At 35.7% G+C, this 26,138-nt stretch overlaps 1 protein-coding gene across 1 annotated transcript in view; it reads right to left on the bottom strand.

Annotated features, from left to right (window-relative positions):
• The window catches only part of XIRP2 (xin actin binding repeat containing 2), a 376,940-nt gene that overhangs the window by 137,625 nt on the left and 213,177 nt on the right, over nucleotides 1-26,138 (bottom strand). The window contains exon 2 of the mRNA XM_078146986.1: nucleotides 2,145-2,298. Coding sequence (XP_078003112.1) covers nucleotides 2,145-2,298 — 154 coding nt within the window. The remainder of the gene's footprint in view (nucleotides 1-2,144; nucleotides 2,299-26,138) is intronic.

Genomic DNA, 26,138 nt, shown 5'->3' on the forward strand with positions numbered 1-26,138 from the left:
GGCATTTATCAGACCTGGTTACTGCATCAGTTTTTGCTTAATTGTTTTCATTACACATGAAAATTCAATTCTGTACTAACGGAGGGCTGGAAGCATTTCCAGAAACAAAAGTCATTAACAGGAGCTACTTTTAAAAACACATTCTACTGTATTTATCAAAGGTAGCCATTAATGGACCATAATGGTGATACCTGTAAAGCCATGGAGGCTAACAGCTGCCCCTTCCCAGTAATGGAAAGCTTTTAACTAACTGAAAGGATTTGTTGGTCTTGTCCTAACTGGAAGAATGTTCAAGAGGCAAGTCAGAAAGCTTAGTGTAATTTTTCCTACTCAATAATTTTGACCCTAAAGTTGATGCAAAATTTTGAATACCCTCTACAACTGCAAAACAGGATTACTTCTAGGCAAAAATCACAGCCTACAACAATAGTGCTCACACTTCTAGAACCCCCTGACAAAAGTCTGCAAATGATAGCGACTGGCTAACCTGGGCATTGGACGGTTGTCTTTAGTGAGAAGCAAGGTGCATTTAGTGGGCAGCTAGGTGGTGCAGTAAATAGAGCACTGGGACCAGAGTCATCCTCCTGAGTTCAAATCTGGCCTCAGACACTTACTAGCCATGTGACTCTAGGTAAGTCACTTAACTTTGTGTGCCTCGGTTTCCTCACCTGTAAAATGAGCTGGAGAAGGAAATGGCAAACCACTCCAGTATCTTTGTCAAGAAGAGCCCAAATGGGGTCACGAAGAGTTAAACAGGACGGAAAAACAACTGAACAACAAACAATATGCATGAACTTGTTCAACTCCATTCTGTGCTTAGATTTATTTTCTTACCTCAACTTTTCCCTTTTATCTCATTGCAACCCCTACAATCCTTATAGCTGTCCCTTTTGAATTCTGCTAGTCCCCAAGACGTTCCTCTTTTCACAGAAACACAGACTGTGAGGACTGGAAAGGTAGATACAAGGCCATCTAATCCAATTCCTTAATTTTACAAAGCAGTAACTAACCCCAGCCTTAGAGACACAAAGTGACTTTCCCAAGGTTACACAGCTTGGTGCAGCCCCAATGCTGAGACCAAATCTCTCTTCAGTGCTCTTTCTATTAAGGCACCAATTACCATATACTGAAGCAAAAGACTCCAAACTCTGAATTTCATAAAGTTGTAATGTGCAAGACAACATAAACATTCACTGAACTTAGTACAGGCAATGGCTTATGGGTATATTTTCCCAAAATTTTGAATATTAACACACAAAAGTCCACTTTACCAAACTCGTCTTTTAATGTGAAAGCCTGTTATGTGAGAGCATACCTGAAAGGACTGTCTGAGAGTCATTTAATATTTTTCTTTTAACAAATGCTACTAATCCTAAATTATACTTGGTTAAAATGGAAAATCCTGTTAGTGCCTCTTCAGAAGTGATAAATGTTTCCTCCACTTTTCAATAAATTATTTATATTTTGCACTTCTGTCATTGTTGAAAATTATGGTAATGCTGCAATTTCAAGCATATGAGCTATTAACATTTTAATGGCATTTGAAAAACATTAATCAAATTTATATGTTTTTCTCCCAAAATATGACATTGTTCTGTCACATTTTATACCAAATTCATTAAGCACATTTAGTTTAATTGACTGAAGACAAGCTGCTGGAAGGCCTTTTTTTTATTTTTTATTTTGCAAGTGACAGGCAGTCATACTTCATTCTTTTACTACCTGCTGATTTAGTGAAACAAATACGGTTTTTCCTTTTGTGACAAAAGGAAAAAGAGGATGATCCAATCCATTGTTCCCTAAGTATAGTTTTGCAAGTAAATGATTGCACTGATTTACTTACATCTCATAAATTAACTCATTCAGAGCTTTAGGGCATAGGAGATCTTCATACTGAATGCCTTCTGCAACAGAACTCTTGTCCTGCTTTTTTTTACCAACCAAAAGAAAAAAGTACACTTAAAAATACCTATTTTTATTTTCCAGAATTGTGGTGTTTTGTTAGAAAGTGAGCCATCTGCTGCCTCATCAGTCTTTTCCCATCACTGTTTTGAAAAGCAGACCTAGACCCCATACACTTTATTAGCTTGCTTGCATCAAACAAGGTGCTATGCCAAGAAATCAGATCAAAGTGTTATGCTAACCTTCAAAGTTGCTGCTGTGACCACTTTCAGATGACATCTTGTCAAAAGATGTTTTCCCGCCTTTCTTGTCTGGATCTTTCACAGAACTGATGGGACTGCTACTGCGCTGACTCTTCAATGCTGGGGAACACAAACTTTGCTCAGTTTTCACTTCCTGTTAGAAGACATTAAGGGGATGTGTGTTAAAAGCTATCAGTAGGAAACAGATGCGGTTTTCAGAGGGTTGGAAAGGCAAGAGAAAGAGAGAGAGGGAGGAAGGAAGGGGGGGCTTCTATCACAAGGGATATTTGCCTATAAGCTTCAGGGTAAATTTCTATAACCTTGCCAAGACCTACAAATGCATGTGTACTGTTCAGTTTACATTTCAGGCAGCAGTTCGATTTCTGATTTAGCTTTTCTTTCATGTGGCTTTATTCCCTCTTCTCACAAAGAAAGAGAGAGCGGAAATAAGTGTCATAATCTAATGCAATGCATCCTAATATATGCAGTTTACTGAGTCCAGAAAAAGTAGGTAGGTTGAAATTCAAAAAAAAAAATGTATCAACATTATGTACTGAAGACAGAAGGAAATGAGATTTCTTTTAAATTTCATGCCCACCTTGTGGTATTTCAAAAGAATTATCAGCATCTGAAATAAAGAACCAATGCAGTTATATGCCATTAAGTAAAGTTAAAGGGAGAAAAACCCCACCATTTCCTTTACTACAGTGATTCCAGAGTATCTTCCACAGAAAATGTATTGGGGATGTATATTGTACCCTTGAGTATTTTATTTTTTGTAAAAGCTAAAAAAAAAAGGAAAAAGGAAACAAATATTAATTAGGTTTACTGATTGGGAGGCCAGTATGCCTCATTTGTTACTCTTTGAATTCCTTTTTTGGTGCAAAACGGTGCAATGGATAGAGTGCTGAATTTACTGTCAGAAAGACCAGGTTCAAAACCTGTCTTTAATGCTTAATAGTTGTACGGCCATGGGCTACAATTAACTTCTCTGAACCTCAGTTTCCTTGCCTGTAAAATGATTGTGATCTTATAGGATTGTTGTAAAGCTCCAGTGAGATCACTGAACTTAGAGTTTTGAAAACTTTAAAATGTTCTATAAATGTCAATTACTATTATTATCGAACAACACGAAGTACGAACTCCATGATGAGTCCTGAAGAAAATCTTGGAAGAAAAGAAATGTGCCAAGATGCAAGCTAATTTTGGAAAAAAAACTTGGGAAAATAGGTAGAAGGTTCTCTTCTACTTGCTCACGAGATCTGGATGTTCACCCTCTGAGTGTTCCTGGCACATACCAAAGCTTAATAAATGCTTGTTGACTTTCTGACTTCTAAACAAACAAGACAGTAATGTAACAAGTCACTTTTCACATTTATTGAATCTTCAGTAGAGGGTTTAATGAATATGACTTCAGCTTTGAGAGGCAGCTCCTAGCTCTAAAAGCACTTTTTACAGTAGATTGCTTTGCTGCATCTTCATCTGTCATAGGAAGAAACAGAGCTCTTTGGCTAAATAATCCTTTGGCATATTTTCTGAAGTGCACATCAATTAAAACAGGAGCTGCTAAACAATTTCAATGTACTGTGGCCTATTTGCATATACTTAATCACCTCTTGTTTAAACAAACATTGTGGCTCCATTGTTTATAATTCTTTTTTATTACTGTCATCATTAATTGAAGTTGGGTCCAAGGTGGGTTAGGCTAAATCAGTACATGATTATTTTTCTTTAAGCTTTTTAAATTTAGTTTTCATTCATTACTGGACAGTGAAGGTAAAACCTTGGGAGACAATGGAGATTTTAAATAATGAAGGAAGGTTACCCTTAATAATCATTATTAAATAATGTTTATTGAGCATAACACTTCAGGATCAGCCTCCATGCCAGTCACCCACTGCAAATTCCAATTAGTATGAGACAAATACAATTACATGCACTCTATTCAAGACATGAGTAGGAAAAATAACGTTAAGTGGGCTAGTGAAATATTTTTATTTACTGTATTTGAAATGCCAAGCTAGCACAGATGTATAAAAATTCATTCCATACTATTGTGAAATAACAAATGATGAACAGGTTGATTTCAGGAAAACCTGGGAAGACTTAAATGAACTGATAAAAGTAGCACGAATAGAACGCTGTACACAGTAATAGCAACATTGTGCCCTTCTTAGCAATATGACTGATCAAAGACAATTCCAAAGGACTCATGATGGAAAATGCTATCCACATCTAGAGCAAGAACTGATAGAGTCTGAATGAAAATCAAAGTGTGCTATTTTCATTTTCTTTATTTTTTTATGGTTTTATTCTTTTGGTCTGTTTTTTTTTCTTTTGCAACATGACTAATGACTAATATGGAAATGTGTTTTTACATGATTGTACATACATAACATATAGCAAATTGCTTACCATCTTAGGGAGGGAGGAGGAAGAGAAGGAGAAAATTTGGAACTCAAAAAAAATTTTTTTAATGGATGTTAAAAATAGTCTTTATATATAATTAGAAAAAAACCTATTTAAAAAGGAAAAAAAAGAGGGCAGGTAGGTGGCACAGTGGATAGAGCACTAGCCCTGGAGTCAGGAGGACTTGAGTTCAAATCCAGCCTCAGACACATAACACTCACTAGCTGTGTGACTCTGGGCAAGTCACTTAACCTCAATTGCTTCACCAAAAAAAAAAAAGTTCATTCCAGAAAAGGTACATTTTCCCTAAATATCTTATCAACATATACCTTAACATTCTGTGACTTCACTACAAAGGAAGGTAGTGAAAAATATGTTGGAAAATACTGTTCCAGATTAAGAAATCAAAAAGAAAATGTTCAAACAGTGGAAAGAGTACTGCTTTTTAAATTAGAAGACCTGATTTCAAGTTTTAGTTCTGCTACTATATAAGCTTAGGCAAATTACTTCCCTCTCTAGACCTCAGTTCCTAATCTGTTAAAGGAGGAGTTAGAAGAGATGGCCTCTACATCCCTTGCAACTCTGTCTGTGATCTTATGGTAGTCTCCTTGAAGCCTCACATTCATATATAATGAAGATTTTCTTCAGGAATAGAGTCAAATGGTACCAGACTCAGGGAATAGCTTTTTAATTTTATGCCAATATCAAGACAATAGGCCAAATACCTGTTAGTCTTAACTTCCCACCCCACAATACTACAATGTTCTTTAATACATCCTTAAATTCTCACCAATATTGTACAGCCCAAGGGTCAACAATTATATAATTTTTCCCTATTTCTCCCTTACTTTTTACACTTTTCAGCACCCTTTCTTGTGTTATATTCCCCTATAAGAATGTAAACTACTCAAGGGCAGGGACTGTCTTTTGTCTTGTTTCACTTGATTTTTATTTGTATTTGTATTCTAAGCACTTATTGTAGTGAACACTTAATAAATGTTTTATCTAATATTTTATGTTCCTCCAGGGTAGACACATAAAAAAATTGACTGTATCTTAGACAAAACAAAAAGATTGGTTACTCATTAAAGTTTGAGTCATTTCCAAATTAACTATCATGTCCAAAATAGCCAGACTACCAATAAGTTAGTGAAAGGGCCCAAATGAATACTGAATTAAAAAAAAAAGATAAATCTAAGAAGGCACCATATACAACTGAACAGCTCCATCTTAACCTATTTAAACACAGGGTGAGATCTGAAAAATAAGAAATGCAAAGAAAAAAAAAGCAAAGACAGATACCTCTTCTAAGAAGTTCAATTACTGTAAAAACTGTCACTAAAATGAAGGGACCAAAACATGCTCAAATCCCTTATCATGTAGAAGTCAAGGACAACTCTTTTGCAAAGCATCAGGGAAGAGGACTGAAAGTGGTGAAAAGCAACGTCACCTAAAAGAACAATGAAAAACCTTAGAGGGATATAAGCCTGCAAATGCATAGGAAAGACAACTCTACCAGATTATATATATATATATATGTATATATACACAAGATTATTTATATGCTAAAATCAAGAAAGGAAAAGTAATAGATATGCAATGGAACAAATTTTATAGTGTTTATAATTTGATATAGTTTCATCTTTGAAAATTGCACAACCACCGTATTTGAACTCTATACTTCAGTGTCTGATGTGCCGTATGAGGAAGTAGTCAGTCAGTCAATATACATTTCTTAAGCACCTACTATATTTCAGGAACTGTGCTTGGGATACAAAGAAAAATAAAAGATAGTCCCTGCTTTCAAAGATATCTCAGTCTAATAGGAGAGAAAATATACAAATACCTATGTATAAATAAATGGCAGGTAGGTGATATAGTGGATAGAGTGTCAGGTTTGGAGTCAGGAAGACTTGAGTTCAAATTTGTCCTCAAACACTAACTAGCTCTGTGTGACCTTAGGCCTTGTCACTTTACCCTGTTTGCCTCAGTTTCCTCATCTGCAAAATGAGCTGGAGAAGGAAAAGGCAAACCACTCCAGTATCCTTGCCAAGAAAATCCCACTGGGATCATGAAGAGTTGAAAATTACTAAAAAATGACTGAACATGAGGGTCCATACCAGAGTGGTGGCAGTTTAAAAGAAAAAGAGGCATAAATGAGAGATATTATGAAGATAAAATCAACAGATTGGATGTGGGGTACAGGATGAGAAAGTAAGGAATCTGGGGTGATCTTTAGCTTGTGAGCATGAGTGATTGAGAGAACAATTACAGCAAAGTTAAAAAGAGGGGAAGTTTTGAGAGAAAACATAATGAGTTTAGTTTTGGACATATTGAGTTTAAGGCATTTTGTTCAAAATGTCCAATAGGAGTTGGAGATGAAAGGTCAGTGAGATGTTAGGGCTGGATTTGAGAATCATAAGCATAAATAATGGGAGCTAATTTCATTAAGCAACATAGTAGAGAGGAAAACCAAAAAGTGGTTGGGTCTAACCAAGCACAGAAAAAAAAAAAGGAAATCCATCTTTTCTCCATTTTTTCCAATTTAAAAATGTTATTAATATCTCTTATTTTTATAACACTTTCATTTCTGAATATGCTCCTCCTATAATCAGTGAGCCATCCCTTGTAATAAAGAATAAAATAAAGTAGAAAAAAAGCAGGTCATAAAAACTAGCCATCCCACTGATCAGTTTTGACAGTGTCTTATACCCATGGTTTTTCACCTGTGCAAAGAAAGAAAGGAGATCTGTTTGCTCATCTCTTCATCAGGTCTAAGCTTGATCATTACAATGACATGATGTTCAGTCTTGTTTTTGTTATTTACATTGTTAATGCCATTTGTGATACTTTCAAATTTCTAGAACTGACAAATTTTGAAGTAACTGATGGATAAATTTTCAATATATCTCAAAGAACACACCAAAGGGATGGAATAAAAAAATCACAAATGGCATTATTAATGAAATAGAGTGACTGATTAACTATCAGCAACCAATGACCCATATGCCTACTTTGTTATGCCTACAAAATATTTTTGAGAATAATTTATAACCTTGAAATCTGATGATGAAGCATGTTTCCTGCCACTCAGTAGAAAAATGATGGACTAAAGATGTCAAAGGAGATGCACATTTCCATAGTCAATGGAGTTGATTTGTTTTGCTTTATTATACTTACTTGTTACAGAGGAAGGGAAAGCCATTGGTAACTGAAAGTAATATAAAAAAAAAGATCAGTGAATTCCTCTGTACCTATGGGCAGTATCTGGCAGTCTACCACCTTCACCACCTCCTATGTATTCTCCTCTCTAGGTTTTTGAAACTTTGCTTTCTCTAGTCCTTCTACCTTTCTGATTTCTCTTCAACAGCTGCCTTTACTTGATCTTTATCCAGGTGAGATCCACTAGTCACAAGTTTCCCCTAAGAGTTTATTTGGGGACCTCTGCTCATTTTCTATATTATCTTTCTTGGAGATCTCACCAACTTCCTCTCATATATTCTATTATTATCACCATGCAGATTGGTACCATAACTACATGTCTATCCATAGTCTGTCCTGAAGTACATCATGCTACAATTCCTTTTTGGACATCTCAAACCCATATATCCAAAACAGAACTAAATATTTTTCTCTCTAAACTCTACCCTCTTCTCAACTTTCCCTATCATTGTTATAGGACACCAGTCATCTGCAAGTCATACAAGCTTACAACCTTGTTGTCATCCTTGACTCCTCATTTACACTCACCCCACCTGTTGTGTAGATAGGGCAGTGGATAGAGTGCCAGGCCTAAAATCAGGAAGACCTGAGTTCAAATTCAGCTTCAGATACTTACTAATTGTATGGCCCTAGGGAAAATCACTTAGCCTCTTTTGCCTCAATTTCCTCATTTGTAAAAAGGAGATAATAATAGCACCTACATCCCCGTTGTTGTGAAGATAAAATGAAATAATAATTGTGAAGTGCTTAGCACAATGCCTATTATCTAGTAAGCACTATATAAATATTAGCTATTATTAATGTTCATTTATCTCCACTGATTCAGCCATCACCCTCCTCCTCCAGTACAGAATCTCGCTGCCTCATCATAGGACAATTGTAATAGATTTCTGGTTGGTTTCTCTGCCTCAAGTTTTTCCCCACTCCAGTCCATCCTCCTTATCTACCAAAGTGGTTTTTCTAAAATGCAGGTACTACCATATTATTCCATCCCATCACTGTGCACTCAAAATCATGTGGCTTCCTATTGCCTACACAATCAAATATTAATAATAGCCAGCATTTATATAATGCTTTAAGGTTTGCAAAGTGCTGTACATATACTAATTATTTTGATCCTCACAATAACCCTATGAGGTAGGTGAATTGGTGTCAGTTTCAAAAAGAAATGTTGGAAAAGATCAAAAAATATTTTAAAAATCAAATAAGAGATGTAGAGGGAAAAATTAGAAAAAGAAATGAGAATGATGCAAGAAAATCATGAAAAAAAAAAGAGTCAATAGCTTGGTAAAGGAGAAATAAAAATAGGCCCAATGGTAAAAAAAGAAGCATAGAAATCCACTATAGAAAAGAACTTCTTAAAAAGCAGAATTGGTCCAATGGAAAAAAAGGTACAAAAACTCACTGAAGAAAACAACACCTTAAAAAGCAGAATTGGTCGAATGGAAAAGAAGGTACAGGCACTGAAGAAAGTAATTCCTTAAAAATTAGAATTAGGCAAGTAGAAGCTAATGTTCTTACAAGACATCCAGAAGCAATAAAATAAAATTATAAGAATGAAAAAAAAATAGAAGAAAATGTGAAATATCTAACTGGAAAAAGAACTGATCTAGAAAATAGATCAAGAGAGATAATTTAAGAATTCTTGTACTACCTGAAAGCAATGACACCAAAAAAAAAAAGCCTAGGCACCATCTTTCAAGAAATTATCAAGGAAAATGTATCTGATATTCTAGAACCAGAGGGTAAAATAGAAATAATACAATGGTCGCCTCCTCGAAGATATCCTGAAATAAAAACTCCCAGGAATATTATATCCAAATTTCGGAGCTCCCAGGTTAAGGAGAAAATATTGAAAGCAACCAGAAACAATTCATATATCATAGAAGCACGGTCAGGATCACACAAAAGTTAGCAGCTTCTACATTAAAGGATCAGAGGACTTAGAGTATGATACTCTGGAGGACAAAGGAGCTAGGATTACAACCAAGAATCACCTACCCAGCAAAAATGAGTATAACACCTCAAGGGAAAAAACAGACATTTAATTAAATAGAGGACTTTCAAGCATTCTTGATGAAAAGACCAGAACCAAGTAGAAAATTTGACTTTCAAATATAAGACTGAAGAGAAACATAAAAAGGTAAACAGGAAAGAGAAATCAGAAGAGATTCAATAAGGTTAAACTGTTTTTATTCCTACATGTTAAGATGACACTTGTAACTCCTAAGAACTTTATCATTTTGAGGGCAATTAGGAGTATACATAGATAGAGAGCATGGGTATGAGTTGACTATGATGGGATGATATCTAAAAAAATAAAATTAAGAGTTCAGAAAGAAGTATATTGGAAGAAAGGGGAAGGGAGAAGGAGAATGGGGTAAATTATCTCACATTAAGAGGTATGAAAGAGCTTTCACAGTGGAGGGTAACATTTGAAACTTACTCTCATCAGAATTGGCTGAAAGAGGGAATTACATACATACTCAGTTTGAGTATAAAAAAATCTATCTTATTTCTTCTTTACAACATGACTAATGTGAAAACAGGTTTAATATGAATGTAAATGTTGAGCCTGTATCAATTTACATGCTGTCTTGCAGTAGGGGGAGGGGAGAGATGGGGAGAAAATTTGGAAGTCAAAAATCTTATGGAAGTAATTGTTGAAAACTAAAAATAAATAAATAAATTTATTAAGAAAGAACTCTTACCCTACAGGAAGCAGGAGGGGGGTATTAGAGAAGGGGAAGGCTGACAGAAAGGAGAGCGTATTGGGGGAGGTGGTGGTCAGAAGCAAAAGAATTTTGAGAAGGGGGCAGGGTGAAAGGGGAGAAAGGATAAACTGGGAAAAAAATAGGACAGAGAGATATACACAGTAATCATCACTGTGAAAAATAATTTGTAGCAAGTTTCTCTGATAAAGGCCTCATTTCTCTAATACATAGAGAACTGAGTCAAATTTATAAGAATACATGTCATTCCTCAGTTGATAAATGGTCAAAGGATATGAACAGATGATTTTAAGACAAAGAAATCAAAGCTATCTGTAGTCTTATGAAGAAGTGCTCTAAATCACTACTATTAGAGAAATGCAAATTAAAACAACTCTGAGGTACCACCTCAAACCTATCAGATTGACTAACATAACGGAAAAGGAAAATGAGAAATGTTGGAAGGAAAATTGGGTCACTAAAGCATTGTTGGTAAAGTTGTGAACTGATCCACCCATTCTGGAGAACGATTTGAAACTATACCGAATGGGCTATAAAATTCTGCATACTATACTCTTTGACCTAGCAATTCCAATACTAGGTCTGTATTCTGAAGCGATTAAAAGAAAAAGGAAAATATCTATATTTACAAAAAGTATTTATAGCATCTCTTTTTGTGGTGTCAAAGGATGAGAAATTGAGGGGATGCCCATCAGTTGGGGAATGGCTGAACAAGTCATGGTATGTAATTGTGATAGAATACCATTGTGCTGTAAGAAATGATGAGCAGGATGCTTTCAGAAAAATCTGGAAAGACTTACATGAACTGATGCAAGGTGAAGTGAACAGAACCAGGAGAATATTAATGTACACAGTAACAGCAATAGTGTAAAGATGACCAACTATGAATGACTTAGCTATTCTCAGCAATACAATGATCCAAGACAATTTCAAAGGACTTGTGATAGAAAATGCTATCCAACTCCAGAGAAAGAACTGAAGGAGGTTGAATGCAGACTGAAGTATAATTTTTAAAAATTTTCTTTATTTCTCCTGGTTTATTTTTCTTTTGGTCTGGGTATTCTTTCATAATATGACTAATATGCAAATGTTTTACATGCCTGCACATGTATAACTTATATCAAATTGCTTGTTTTCTCAGTGGGAGAAAGGCGAGGGAAGGAAAGAATTTGGAACTCAAATTTTAAAAAATGAATGTTAAAATTATTTTTACATGGAATTAGAAAAAAAAATTTTTTAAAATGTGAACTCCTGAGAGGAGAGATCTTATTATTGCCTTTTTTGTATCCTCAGAACTTGAAGTATTTGACATATTGTAAATTCTCAATAATTGCTTGTCAATTGACTAAAACATTTTTAAAGAGAGACAGGTCTACATATTTGTCAAGGTTATCTCCTCCTTTTTTTTCTTTTCCAGTATTTGTGTACTTCATGGTGGCATGCTGCCCCTACTTTCAAGCATTTGCTCATGTAGGTTCTCCTCTCTCTTTTCTACCTATCCAAATCCTTTATCATCCAGATCAAGTGTCCTCACCTCCGTGAAGCCATTTCCATTTAGCCTACCCCATACTACTCCCTCTCTTCTCAGAATTCTTTGTGTTGTCAGTCACTACCAATGACTACTTGATTGTCTCTCTGATTTTTCCTTTTGAAAAAATATACAAGTTATCTGAATACTGAAAATTATCTGACTTTTCATTAAAAAAAAGAACAAGTCAAAGCTGATTAGGTTGAAGTGGATAAAGTGACTTTGTAAGGAAGATCATTTTCCTTTGAATATGAAAGTGGTATGTTACCAAGGATTACAAAAATGCTTTAAAAAAAAAGAAAAGAAATTAATCCAGTTTGAATTATATGAACCAGACTCACTGACTTTTTTTAAAAAAATGATCTTTTTCATATTTCGAATTGTTTTTTTGAGAAAATTCTAGTTTTATTCATGCCTTTTTACCTCCAAAAACATTAATGTGGTTTTAAAACATCTCTAGTTTTCAGAGTTTCAACTTAGCTGCCAGTTAGTCCAACCCAATTGCATGTAGCAAGTTCAGGGTCCTCCCCCCTAAATCCAACCTGAAGGTCCACAGCAATAATTTTCAGCTGCATCATACTCATAGTGATTCATTCATTCTATTTTATGTACTCTTCCTAAGAATCACCTGAATACAGTAGACTAATGTATGCAAATGCAAACTAAACAACCTATAAAAATAACAATTATGAAGGTTATATATTGCACTACCTATACTGGCTAAGTGAAAACTGCTTAGTGACTTATTGATGCTATTCACCCAACCCATTAAGATAATTCAAGACTCTATAAAGTTGTATAAAACTGAATCACTCAAGACATCTTCCAGGTAATTCTACAACTTTCAAATATCTTACCAATTTTCCATTTTGCTTTCACTGTATAGACTACCAGTGTAGGCATAGAGAGTTGGGTAGATAGTAAAGTTCCAAAATAATGGTATGGACACTCTTCAGAACCTCCCACTTCTACCCCAAAGGAAACAAATACAAAGGCTTTCTTAATGTCATGACATCTGATGAACAGAAAATTCAGGACATGAAGAGAAAATACATTAGAGCTTGTTAAGTAAATTTGAGAATCAGCATAGAGATAATAATTGAATCCGTAGGAGCTGAAATCACCAAGTTAATAGTGGCATGTGAAATTGGCATGTTAGATTACTGAACTTGGATCACATCATCCATTCCATTAACCTCTGCTTCTTGATCCTCAGTCTTTATAAACTCATAGATGAAATGAGTAGGGTACCCAATCCTGAAAGTTATGATGACAAGCACAAAACCCTCTCCATAGTCTGGATGAATAAAACTTAAGTAAAAAAGGTATGAACATATGATTGACTTTGCTCCCAAGGTCATAAGACAATCCTGTGTTAGTCTACACCCACTTTAATTCGAGATCCACTTCCTTATTGCATAGGACACCTTATCTTTAGTCTTACGCTATTATCAAGACTCTTCAGTCATAAATTACCTGACAGCAATGCCCCCCAAACATAAACAGCAATATTTTTCCAATTGCTTTCCCCTACCCCAACCTCACCTAAACTGTAAAGTCATTGGAGTGTAGAAGTATCTTCTCTTCCTGTTATATTTCTCCACATAACCCACTGGAATAATGAGTTAAGATTTCCTACATTATCCAGTTCCATGACCTTACCTGCTTCTATCTAATGGTACTCCAAGAGAGCTAAAGCTGGTTTTGGCCCAGTGTCCTTTTCCTTAGGTTTTCAGCTAGCCAGTAGCCATGTGGTTGTAAGCAACCAGGGTAGACCAAGTCTGAAACAGCTCTGAATCCTCCCCAATCACCGCAAGCAGGAACAGACTGCTCCAAGAGGCATGACCTGGTGTCTATGCCCCAGCACAGGTGGGGAGGGGTGGGGCAAGTTGGGAGAAATAGGCTCCTGGGAACAGGGCTGATCTCCACCTGAACCTAGAAGAGCAAATCAGCTTTTCTCCTGACGTATAAAACCTCAGTGATCAGCTCTGGGACTTGGCAGAGGCCACTTAACCTTTTCCATGTCCATTTCCCACTCTGTAAAATGAGATAATGCCTGAAGCAGTATATGAACTCTGAAGTGGAAGGGACTTTGGAAACTGTCCAATTCAACATCCTCGTTTTATGAGTTGAAGATGCCAAGGCACGGAGTGGTGGTGTGACTTTTTTGAAGTCACAAAGATAGTCAGTGGCAGAGCAGAAACTAGAAGTCTGGTTTCCTGATTTCTTGATTCCCAACTCGGGGTTTACACCTTCCTCCCTTCCCTAACCTGCTCCACTCCCTCCCACTCACAACTGCACCACATCACCACTCTATATAAGCATAACCTCACAGAGGAAGCTTAGCAAGAAAATAGGGACTTAGCTTTGGAGTCAGAGATCTAGGTTTAATTTCTGCCTATGACTTAATGGCACTGTGAACCTAGACAAGAGACTTAACTTTTCAATGCTTTGGGGAATTTTTAGTGGCTCTAAGTTACCAGCCAGCTGCAGATCTGCATTGATAAAAGGAGTTAATATATTGTAAGTTCTCTACACCAATGGAACAGCAATCCCAGACTTAAATAATAATAGCATCATATAGAGTTAACCTGGGATGCACAAGCCTCATTAAGCTTCTTATGTAGATGGGGAAAGTCAATCACAAACACTTTAAGCAATTTGATTTCACATTGACTTAGTACTAAAGCCAGTGCTATAAGTGAGAATCTGTAATCCTAGGCCAGGCCAGATTTTATCACCTCTGTATATGATCTACTCTAGATTCCTTAGAAGAAAGGCTATACAAGAGAGGGCAAGATGTGTGATTGTTGTTGTTATTATTTTAATGAGCAGTCTTCTTAATTTCTCTGATATTGTCTGCTGATGTAATTCAGAGGCTGGGAATGTGGGTATTTGCTCATTTGCATGGTTGGGTTAATATTTCTACTCACCATACACAAAGGGGTTCTGGGAAGTTTAGAGAGATGATATTCTAAGTACATTGAGATTCTCAAAGGAAGGCATACTGCAATGATTCAAATGTACTAGTATTAATGTTTTGGATTGATTGATATGCAATACTTATATGCCGTGTTGTTTTCTGCCTGCTTAGAAGCCATTTTCATTTGACTTGTGTTATGTCTGAGAAAGCCTGTGGTATTTCATACCAGGGAGTATTGAACACAAGTCCCAGATGAAATGCAGAACTTTACTACTATACACTTTCATTTGCATGCCAGCATAGCATTTAGGCAGTTAATTTTCCATATAAAACAGAAAGAAATACAGCCATTCTAGCCTTCCCAGCCAGGAATAAAAAACAGCAATTTGCCCCCATGTCTCTCATCTTCTGCAATGGGGCCCTAAAGTATTTTACTATTATCTTTATTAGTGGGAGACTATATCCAGTCTTAAAAGAATACTAATGAAAAGAAAACTTCCATTAAAATATTTTAACTAGTTTCAATTGACCCTATTACCGACAACGGAAAATCCCTAATGACTAAACCTTTTAAATCTCATCTCCTCTAACTCACTTTAAAACTGATATCCCATCAGAGATTTAGATATGACTATGTAAAGTTTTGTAGGATTTTTTTTGTTCATGTTTGGTTTTGTTTTTTTAAAACTAACCTCTGACTTTTTTTCTTTTTTGCTACTTTAATTTTTCAGAAATAAGGCAAATCAGTGACAAACCCCAACAGTCAGGAACATGCCTAAAATAGGCAATTTGAACATATTCCTGTATTTATACTAGCATTTCAGAATTCTTTCTTGGAGCCTTTTTTCAAATAATAATGATAATAATAATAATGGTCCTAGGTTTGTTGTAGTCAGCTTTCAGGAAACCTGATTGTTAAATTTTCAGTGTGAACATTTATACCTCAGAAATTAGCAAACTTTACAAATCAGGGCTTAATGTATTGTTCTGTTTATTTTCTAGACTTAAGAAAGTGATGAAGAAAATGTTACTAATGCAGATTTAAAAGTGTGTCATGGGTACATCTCTCCCTCCCCCTGCCCCCAGACAGCTAAACATTTACCAGCAAGGTAAATACTTGGTGGTGGGTCTAGCAAAGTTTTTTACGTACTACATGCCTTGTCCCAGGGCACAGAAATCTGAATGTATGTGTATATACATATACATATACGCACACATACACATACATATACACATATACATGCATGCATACATGTGCATGTGTATAAAATCTTTATCTGATGACCACAAAAGTTGGTGAAACTATTCATATTAGTATGGTATATTTGATTTCCCTAAAATGTCAGGGTTTAGGGGAGAAAGGCATTGCCATCTCCACTACCAAATAAAACTCAGATAGAATTTATATTATGTATTTGTGCATCTCAAATGCAAAATTCTTTGTTCAGTGTTCAAAGCCTTTCATAACCTGGCTCCCTCCTAACATTCTAATGTTCTTACGACTTACTCATTTCCAGTTATCCTTCAGTTCAATGACTATGGCTTTCTTGATGCTCCATCTCCCAAGTCTGAGCATTTTCACTGGTTCTCTCCCATGCCATTCTTTCTCTTTTCTCATTTCCATCTTCTGCTCTCTCTAGTTCCCTTCAAGTCCCAGCTAAATATCCTGTCTTGTACAAGAAGCCTTTCCCAATTCACTTTAATACCAGTGGATTAATACCCAATCCAGTTTAATACCTTTCCTCTATTTATTATCTTTAGTTTATCCTGCATATATCTTATTTGTTCATAATTGTTTACATGTTGTCTTCCCCATTAAACTAAGAGATCTTCAAGGACAAGAACTCTCTCTCTCTCTCTCTCTCTCTCTCTCTCTCTCTCTCTCTCTCTCTCTCTCTCCCCTCCCCTTTTTCCCCCTCCCTTCATCCCCATTACTTAGTAAGATGCTAGAGACAGAATATGTACTTAAGAAATTTTTGTTGACCAAATATATATGGTAAAATATATATGGTAAAAATTACATGACCTCTGACCACAGCCAAATTTCATTCATTTCTTTAAAAAACAACAACTATCACATGTCCCTACCACATGTCTTGTACTAGGTAGATGCTGAGGGGAATGAAGAGATGAATCCAAATGATCTTTACCTTCAGGGAGTCTAAGGGAGAAAAGATAAGTTCAATGAAATGGTGAGATGCTAAGACTTTATTGAACTTTCTGCTATGCCAGTCAGTCAGTCAATAAGCATTTATTAAGTTCCTGCCTTCTATTTGGCAGAAACAAAGAAACTTCCAAAAGAAGATTCTGGGTGTAGAATTCACATCTCCTAGTCTAATCAATAAACACTGACTCAATACTTTTCTCCTGAACATTTTTGTAATATAAAAATGTTGACTCATTTGCCTTAAATCAGCAGGATTTTTGTGGTAATACTTTCATTTCTTCTCTTTGGTCCCACCTTCTTCATAATAACTGAGTTATGAATGTGTGTATCTTCTTTTCATGTCTTTTTAATGGCACATATATCATATCATGTCATACATTTAAAAAATATATTGTATCTTATTATAGATTGTGTATCCAATTTAAGACCTCTTTTTGGATACTTCCAAGGTTTGTGTAATGTTAACAGACGAAGTATAGTCAATACTAATTGTCAAAAAACTAAAAGATTTTTTTTCTCCTTTTTGTTCACTGATGAGCAGTGAGGCTTTACATCAGAGTAGGGAACATGTGGCCTTCTAGGTCTTTGGGTGTGGCCTTTCGACTGAACCCAAGTTTTATAGAACAAATCCTTTTATTAAAGGGATTTTTTCTGTGAAGTTTGGATTCAGTCAAAGGGCCCCACTTGAGGACTTGGAGGGCCTTAGATAAATTTCAATTCTGACCCGCTCCCAACCCAGCCCAACACATAGAAACCTGTTTTTGCTCACTTTAAAGCAGATTCTTAACCTGGAATCTATAAACTTTTTCCTCAATATTTTGATAACTGTATTCCATTATAATTTATTTCCTTTGTGATCCTATATATTTTATTTTATGTATTTAATGACATTATTCTGAAAAAAAGGGGTTACTAGCTTTCACCAGACAAACAAAGAGGTCCATAACCTACAAAAAAGGTTAAGAAACTGTGCTCTTATTTGAGGGTAATCATAATAATGTGAATAATTCTTGAATCCCACTTCCATAAAAGTACCTCAAACATTTATTAGTCAGTCACAATATTATCCAGTATTCTAATGAGAGTGTTAGGGGTGTTTTAAACCTTACATGCATTCCACACGCAATCTAATAGAACATTTGTTGTTTCTGGAGGATGTAGCATTCAACACCACAAAAAAAACAGAGGGCTTAGCAAAATTTGCTAAAGTCGCTCACTGTCTGGGGACATGAACTCCACTAGAAACAGAAATGTGAATACATAAGAGGCAAGATGTGACCTGCAAGAGGTGGATGTTTGGCGGCAAGCCCCTGGGGAAGTGTAAAAGGAACTTAACCTCCTAGGAAGCTCAATTAGACAGGTGAGGAGGGAAAGACTGAATCTACCTCATTCCTTTGTGAGTTCCCTAACTGCCAGCAGTCTAGACTAATTCGAAGAAAGCCATCCCACTGTGCGTAAGGTAAATGCTTTTAAAAGCACCATGAAAAGTGGTAAACATGATAAAACTCTGTGATTTCTCATCTCTTAGAAACTCATTTTATATAACCCCATGCACAAGAACAAGCTATTTTAAATATAATATCACAGAAGGGGGCGACTAAGTGGACTTATAATATCTTTATGATGCTGAAAGGGAAAAAGAGTGCTCTTATAGGCCAATTAGATCAGCACTTGGCCTGTGTGACAGACTGATGTTTAACATCTTGCTGCAATGAGCAAGGGAAGCAGAAGTAGAATTATCCTATAAATAAAGTGCTGAACTTTAACATGTTCTGTAGTTTGTGTTTTCAACCTTCCTAGCTCTGAAGTTGAAGATACTGATTTGTTTCTGGTTCAGTTCAATTCAATTCAGTAAGAACTCAATTCAGTCAGCATTTATTAATAACCATGTGTGGTCCAAACCCTATTCTAGTTGATGGGGAGACAAAGATAGAAGTAAAAAACTCTCTTCCCTCAGGAAGCTATCCTGTTCTATAACATTTGTAGGCTTTATAAATGTATTTTTATATTCATTGAAAACATAGCGCAAATATTATCTTTTACCTGAAGCCTTCCCTGTACCCTCTAACTACTAGTACCCTACCTCCCAAACTTCCTAACTACCTATCTAGCTATCCTGTATTTATTCTCTTTATATGCATGCTATTGACCTTAATGTCTTCATATTTCACTACTTTGTATTTATTCTCCTTATGTTTATGTTACTAACCACAGAGGCATGCTGGAGCTACCTCTCCAGGAAGCTGGTTGTTAAAGTTTTACTCTGATTATTCGTACTTCAGAAATCAGCAAACACTACAAATCAGAACTTGATTTATTCTTTGGTTTACTGACTAGACTTAAGAAAATTATGAGGAAAATGTTAATAATACAGATTAAACTTAAAAGTGTATCATGTTATTAGTCAGTTGTTAACATTTACCAGTAAAGTGCTGGTAGATATGCTTATACATCCATTTGTCATCTCTCTTGTCAGAATGTGAGCTCCTTGAGAGAAAGAACTGTTTCATTATTTGCATCCCCAGCACTTTGCACAGTGCCTGGAACAGGTAAATGAATATGTTGAGGGAGCAATAATTGCATTAAAAAGCAGATCGAGCCTGATTTTGATAAATTTCTCTGAAGCATAACCAAGATTCACGAGTTATCACGAGAGTCTATTGTCACCAATGTTCAATTCCACTTAGTTGAAAAATTTTCTTAACAAATGAATTTCTGTGCTTTCTTGGGTATAAATATTTTATGAAAGTTTCCTGCCAAACCAACTTATCAAGAATAAGATGATTTTCAACTCCCTAACAAAATCTGGTAAAATAGTCATTTTCTTCTAGCTACCCCAGAGCATTCCTATGATATTGGGCCAAGCCTGATTCACTGACTTGCTGTAGCATAAATCCCTAGATGGAAAGTTGACCCCCTATATTCCTCAAATTATAAGGAAACCTGAATGAATGAATGAATGAATGAATGAATGAAAATACATTTTTAAGCACCTACCATGTACCAAGGACTGTGCTAAGTCATGGGATATAAATTTAAAAAAAAAGGCAATCCCTTACTTTAAGAAGATTACATTGTAATGAGGAAAACAACACACACTGTTTGCCAAGAACTCAAGGCCATGGAAGATTTTGTAACAGAAAGTCATAGAGATGGTAAGTGGTGTTAGAGGGGAGTAAATTGATACCCCTCAACTAGGAACACAAGTTGATCTGCCCATGATTCTATAACTGGAAGGGTTGGGGTGTTAAATAGGGAATACTTAGTTTTGTGAAACCTAGGAGAGAAGCACAACTACATTCTGAACACTTGGATGATAAATAGAATAAAGACAAGGAAAACCCATCTAGAATAAAGGGTTCACAGCACTTTTTTTTCCCCTAGAGAACCATTACAATGGGTACATTTAGCCCTTGTGAATATACTATTTCAGGTCACATTACTAAAGGTTTCTATTGTAAAAAAAGAAATCCTGACCTCCCAAGACATGTGTGCCAAGACAGGATGTTAGAAAGATTGTTTTTGTTACAAAAAAAATATTTATAGGAGCTCTTTTTGTGGTGGCAAAATTGAAAATTCAGAGGATGTCCATCAGTTGGGAATGGCTGAATAAGTTGTGATATATGAATGTAATGGAATATTATTGTGCTATGAGAAATGATGAGCCAGATGATTTCAGAAAAACCTGGGAAGATTTACATGAATTAATGTAAAGTGAAGTGAGCAGAACCAGAAGAACATTGTACATAACAGAAATATCGTATGAAGTTGAATTGTGAATGACTTAGCTATTCTCAGCAATACAATGATCTAAGACAATTTCAAAGGACTTGTGATAAAAAATGCTATCCATATCCAGAGAAAAAACTGATGCAGTCTGAATGCAGATTGAAGCATATTATTTTTCATTTTATTTCTTTCATTTTTGGGGGGAGGAGGATGTCTGTATCTTCTTTCACAACATGGCTAATATGGAAGTATGCTTTGTATGACTGCACATGTATAACTTGTATCAAATTGCTTACCATCTTAGGGAGGGAGAGGTAAGGGAAAAAGGGAGACGATTTGGAACTCAAAAATAAAAAAAATAAATGTTAAAAATTATCTTTCCATGTAATTGGAGAAAATTAAAATATTTAAAATATTTAAAATTCATTAAAATGTTTCCAAAATAATTTTAAATCTGATCTTATAAATAGCTACAAGCCAATATTTTAAAAGGTTTTTTTTTCTCATTAAGGAAAACTAAGGAAATTAGGAATTAATGTATCAATGAGTATTTATTAAAATACCTACTATATGCCAGGCAATGTGCTAGATGCCTGAATGAACAAAATAAGAATTTACTGTTTCTCACTGAATAGAACAAGTGTTAAGTTTGACTGACCAGTTAAAGAATTATTTTCAATTAAAACAACCCAATAACTAGAGTTGAATTTCAGTGATTAGAAAAACCTATTCAGAAACCAAATGCTGGCAGTGATAGAAATCCACTCCCTGCAAAGCAATGGCAAATCAGGTGAATAAAATGTGACATAACATAGTAATCAGAAAGGGAAATGCTGTGGGGCTTTCTGCCAATGAACTTTGAACCAGCAGGCCCTTCAGGCTTAAGATGCTTCTGAAGTTACTACTTTTAAAATAAAAGAAGCTAATGTTTAAATTTGTGAGTTCCACCTAAAAAGGAATGGTTGTGTTCACTCCTTCTAAACATTCTGCTCACAGTGAAATGTTTCATAGCTGCGTACATGTGTTAATGATATGGTAATAGTAACATTACCAAAATGCACAGAGACTGTTTTCAAACTATAGCACAATGTAATTATTAGTTGTCTTGATGTTAATTGCTTCTGAAAAGAAAATGTTTACTTGTACATTACACTATGAATAGGAGCACCAATGAATACTAGAAAACTTCTATACCTACTGACCTAAGCTGAATGGAATAAGAATGAACATACCAAGTATATATGGATTCCAGGTGATAGCTGAGTCAATATTTATGCTACTAGAAATGTTCATCCTTTCCAATAATCTCTTTACCAGTGCTGCTGGTAAAGTTAGCCTAGAGAGAATCAACTGTAAATTGGAGCACAGAATCATAAACTTAGCACCAGAAGGCTCCTTTGAGGTGATCTGGTTCAACACAAATATTTCATAGAGATTTCTTCAAGGAAACTTGAGGGCCAGAGGAAATGAAGTGACTTTCCCACAGGAGCTTAGGTAATTAGTTGTTGAGCCATGATTTGAACTCAGGTCCCCTGACTCCAAATATGGGATTTTCTCTACTATATCAGTAAGATTTGAGTTCAAATCTGTCCTCACACACTTACTAGTTATATGACTCTGGGCCAGTCACTTAACCTCCTTCTGCTTTAGTTTCCTCATCTTTAAAGTGGGGACAAAAATTGTACTTTCCTCCCAAGATTGATGTGAGAATAAAATGGTGCAGTGGACCAGGTCTGGAGTTAGGAAGACTTGACTTCCAGTCTAGCCTCAGACACTTACTAACTGAGTGACCTTCGACAAGGCATTTAAGTTCTGTTTGCCTCAATGTCTTCAATTGTAAAATGGGAATTAAAAGAGCTCCTGCCTCCTAGGGTTGTTATGGGCATCAAATGAGACAATAATTCAAAAGTACTTAGCACAGTACTTGGCACGTAGCACTATTTCAATGCTAGCTGTTAGCATTATTATAATGTGAAATCAAAACAAGAAGTAAGGCAAAGGTAAATCTTAATTGTATAAGTGACATTTCAGCATATGCAAAAAAAAAAAAGAGAAAGAGAGGGATCAGTTAGGTGCCATGTAACAGAAAGTATTTAAGTTGGCAAGGGAAGACTTTCTGGATCAAGTAGATTTTGTGCTCAGGTCTAAAGGATTGGCCAGATAAAACAGTACAGGAGACAGGGCAGAATGTTTCAAAGAAGAGAGTTACTGCTAGTATAGAGATCAGATGGAAGGAGGATTATATGATACAAAGGAGTATATGTGCACATAGGCACATGTCAAGCACAAGAATATAATTGTCTTAACAGAAACATGGAGAGCTACCTGACTTGTATATTTTCTGTACCAACAGGCCAGAAAATGAAGAAGTATTTCAATAAATATCAAACTGTGACCTGAGGGTCAGATACTGTTATGGAATAAAGTATACAGAAGAAAGTGAAGACTGCAAGGGTAGTTGATCTATGGGTGTTCTCCTTAGAGTATTCAGATGTTTCTAGGCTAGATGGAAAAAATGAGCTATTCAAAGCCTGTATAAAAAGAAAACCAATCGAAATGAGGAAGAAGAAAGTAGTTCTATTCCTTCTCCCCGAAAAGCTATGAAATGAGCTATATTATATTATCCTTATGCTCTTCTGATAAAAAAAAATGAAAGAGAATGAAGGTAGAATTCATTAATGTACTAGCCTCTGGAAGTTACTGGCTACTTTAAGTTCAGTCAGGGTGGAGATGAGAAAATCAAAGTAGCCCTGGCTGATCTTCCAGGAAAAGCATTTTTTCTTTTTACCTCATCCCTCTGTCTATGGCTCTCTGCACTATGCCACCTTATTGCCTGCTTCACCTATATCTCCTAACCTACCTCTTTTGGCTATTAATACAGCATCCACCTTACCTCATGCCCTATGCCTGAAATTCATTCCCTCCTTATTTCCATCTCATAGTACTTGTTTCCTTCATTAGAACATTAGTTCATATATCCAAAGGGCTATAAAACCATGCATACTCTGACTCAGCAATACCACTAATAGATCTGTATCAAAAAGAGATCAAAGAAAAGGGAAAAGGACCAACTTGTACAAAAATATTTATGTCAGCTCTTTTCATGGTGGCAAAGAATTGGAAATCGAGGGAATGTCCATCAATTGGGAAATAGCTGAATGAGTTGTGGTATATGATTATGATGGAATACTATTGTACCATAAGAAATGTCAAGCAGGATGCTTTCAGAAAAACCTGGGAGGACTTACATGAACTGATACAAAGTTAAGTAAGCAGAATCAGGAGACCATTGTACACAATAACAGCAATATTATACAAAGATCAACTGTGAATGACAGCTATTCTCAGCAGCACAATGATCCAAGACAATATTGAAATGAACAAAAAAATGCTACCTGTTCACCTCCAGAGAAAGAACTAATGGAGTCAGAATTCAAATGGAGGCATACTTTTTTTTAAACTTCCTTTATTTTTCTTGATTTTTTGGGTGTGTGTGTGTGGTTTTTTTTTACAACATGGCTAATATGGAAATAGGTGTTTTGCACAGCTGTACCTGTATAATCTATATCTAATTGCTTGCAATTTTAGGTAGTGGGGAGGAAGGGAAAGAATTGGGAATTCAAAAAAAAAGTTTTTTAAATGAAAGTTAAAAATTGTTTTTACATGTAATTTGGAAAAAGTGAAGTATAAAAATTTGCACATAAAAAAGAAGGCTAGTTTGGTTTGAGTAGAGATTGTTTCATTATTCATACTTGTATCCCCACATGTTATGTGGTTGACACATATTAGGCACTTAATAAGTACTTGATTGATGGATATTCTTATTATCAACAAACACTTTTCTAATACTATGTTAACATGATTTTTCTTTTCCTTTCTTTTCTTTTTTTACTATGTGCTATGGATACAAAGAAGAACGTCATGACCTCTCTATTCAAGGAAATTACAATCAAGTTGTAAAGTGAAGCAGGTAGGCATATACATAGCAAAGCAAATGATAAGTGGGTGAGTAGTACACACAATACTTGCTATAGGAATTCAGAAAATAGATGTATACTACCTTCTACAATCTTCTTAGGTCAAAGGAAATGCATCACATTTCACTTGTTCCTATACCTAGGGGAGAATCCAGCCATATTGGATGAGGGTGGTTTGTGTTCTGGGCCAGTTTCTAGACCAGCTAATAGATCTCACCTGGATTGAGCCATTTAAATTAATCCCACTGTGACACTACTTAGGCTGATTCAAATTCCAGACCCTTATTTAGAGCTTAGCTACATATTTTGTAAAGGAGAAGCAAAAGGTGCAACATGGAAACTGTTAATTCAGGAGAAATTCCTCAAGTTTTCCCTGATTAATTCAAAGCCTCTAACCACCCCATACCACCCCAAGGATGCTGAACTTCTGTGCACATGTGCTCGCATGCTTTATCATCTTTGTAAGAAATATTCTGGCTATACCAGTTTTATTTCCTGGCTAGACTTTAAGTGTCATGAGCACTGGGATTGTGTCTCACCTAATTTGTATAAACTTTCTGAACCTTGTGGATTGCCTAGTAAATGGATGATCCTTTTAAATTTTTACCAAAAATTTAATGACAAGGCCTCTCATTTTCATTGTCTTAAACCATCCTTTATATGGCTCAATAAAGAAGAAAATCAATTTAAAAAAAACAAAACACTTGCTGAAACATGAATCACCTATCAATCCAAAAATGGATAAAGGAGATAAATTATTTGAAAATATGCTCACATATTTAAAAATATGTAGTGTATAACTTTCAGTGCTCTTAAAAAAAATGGGTCAAGCTACAACTGGGATGCTGGCAAAGGTACAAAAGTGCATCATGGACACAAATATTTCCTGCTTTGACATCCCTCACATCCTCTCATGTGTGATAAAAGTGATAAACAATGCATTTAACATATGTTCCCTAGTGGTTCACAATCAGTGGGTTTAAACTTCTACCAAGGCCTTTATTTTACATCTAAACTAATTCAATTCAGCAAATATTTAAGTACTTCTTATTTGCCAAGGCATTTTATTAGGTACAGAGACACTTTGTGATCCCTCCTTAGTATCTAGCCTCAATCTGGAACTCTCCTTGGTACCTGGAGCCTCCTCATCTTGGATCTTCCCTAAGCTACCCCTAACATCCAGGCCTTCTTGTTTTGGGGCAACCCTCTGCCATGTCAGCCCTCTTCTTCCATTACTGAATTCTTCCCAGGGCTTCCATTTTGGGGAGGGTCTCAAGCTGGCCAACTTTCATTTTCCTCTCCTCTGT

Source organism: Phascolarctos cinereus, unplaced genomic scaffold (assembly GCF_003287225.1).
Source record: "Phascolarctos cinereus isolate Bilbo 61053 unplaced genomic scaffold, phaCin_HiC Scaffold_726;HRSCAF=1367, whole genome shotgun sequence".
NCBI classification, from domain to species: domain Eukaryota; kingdom Metazoa; phylum Chordata; class Mammalia; order Diprotodontia; family Phascolarctidae; genus Phascolarctos; species Phascolarctos cinereus.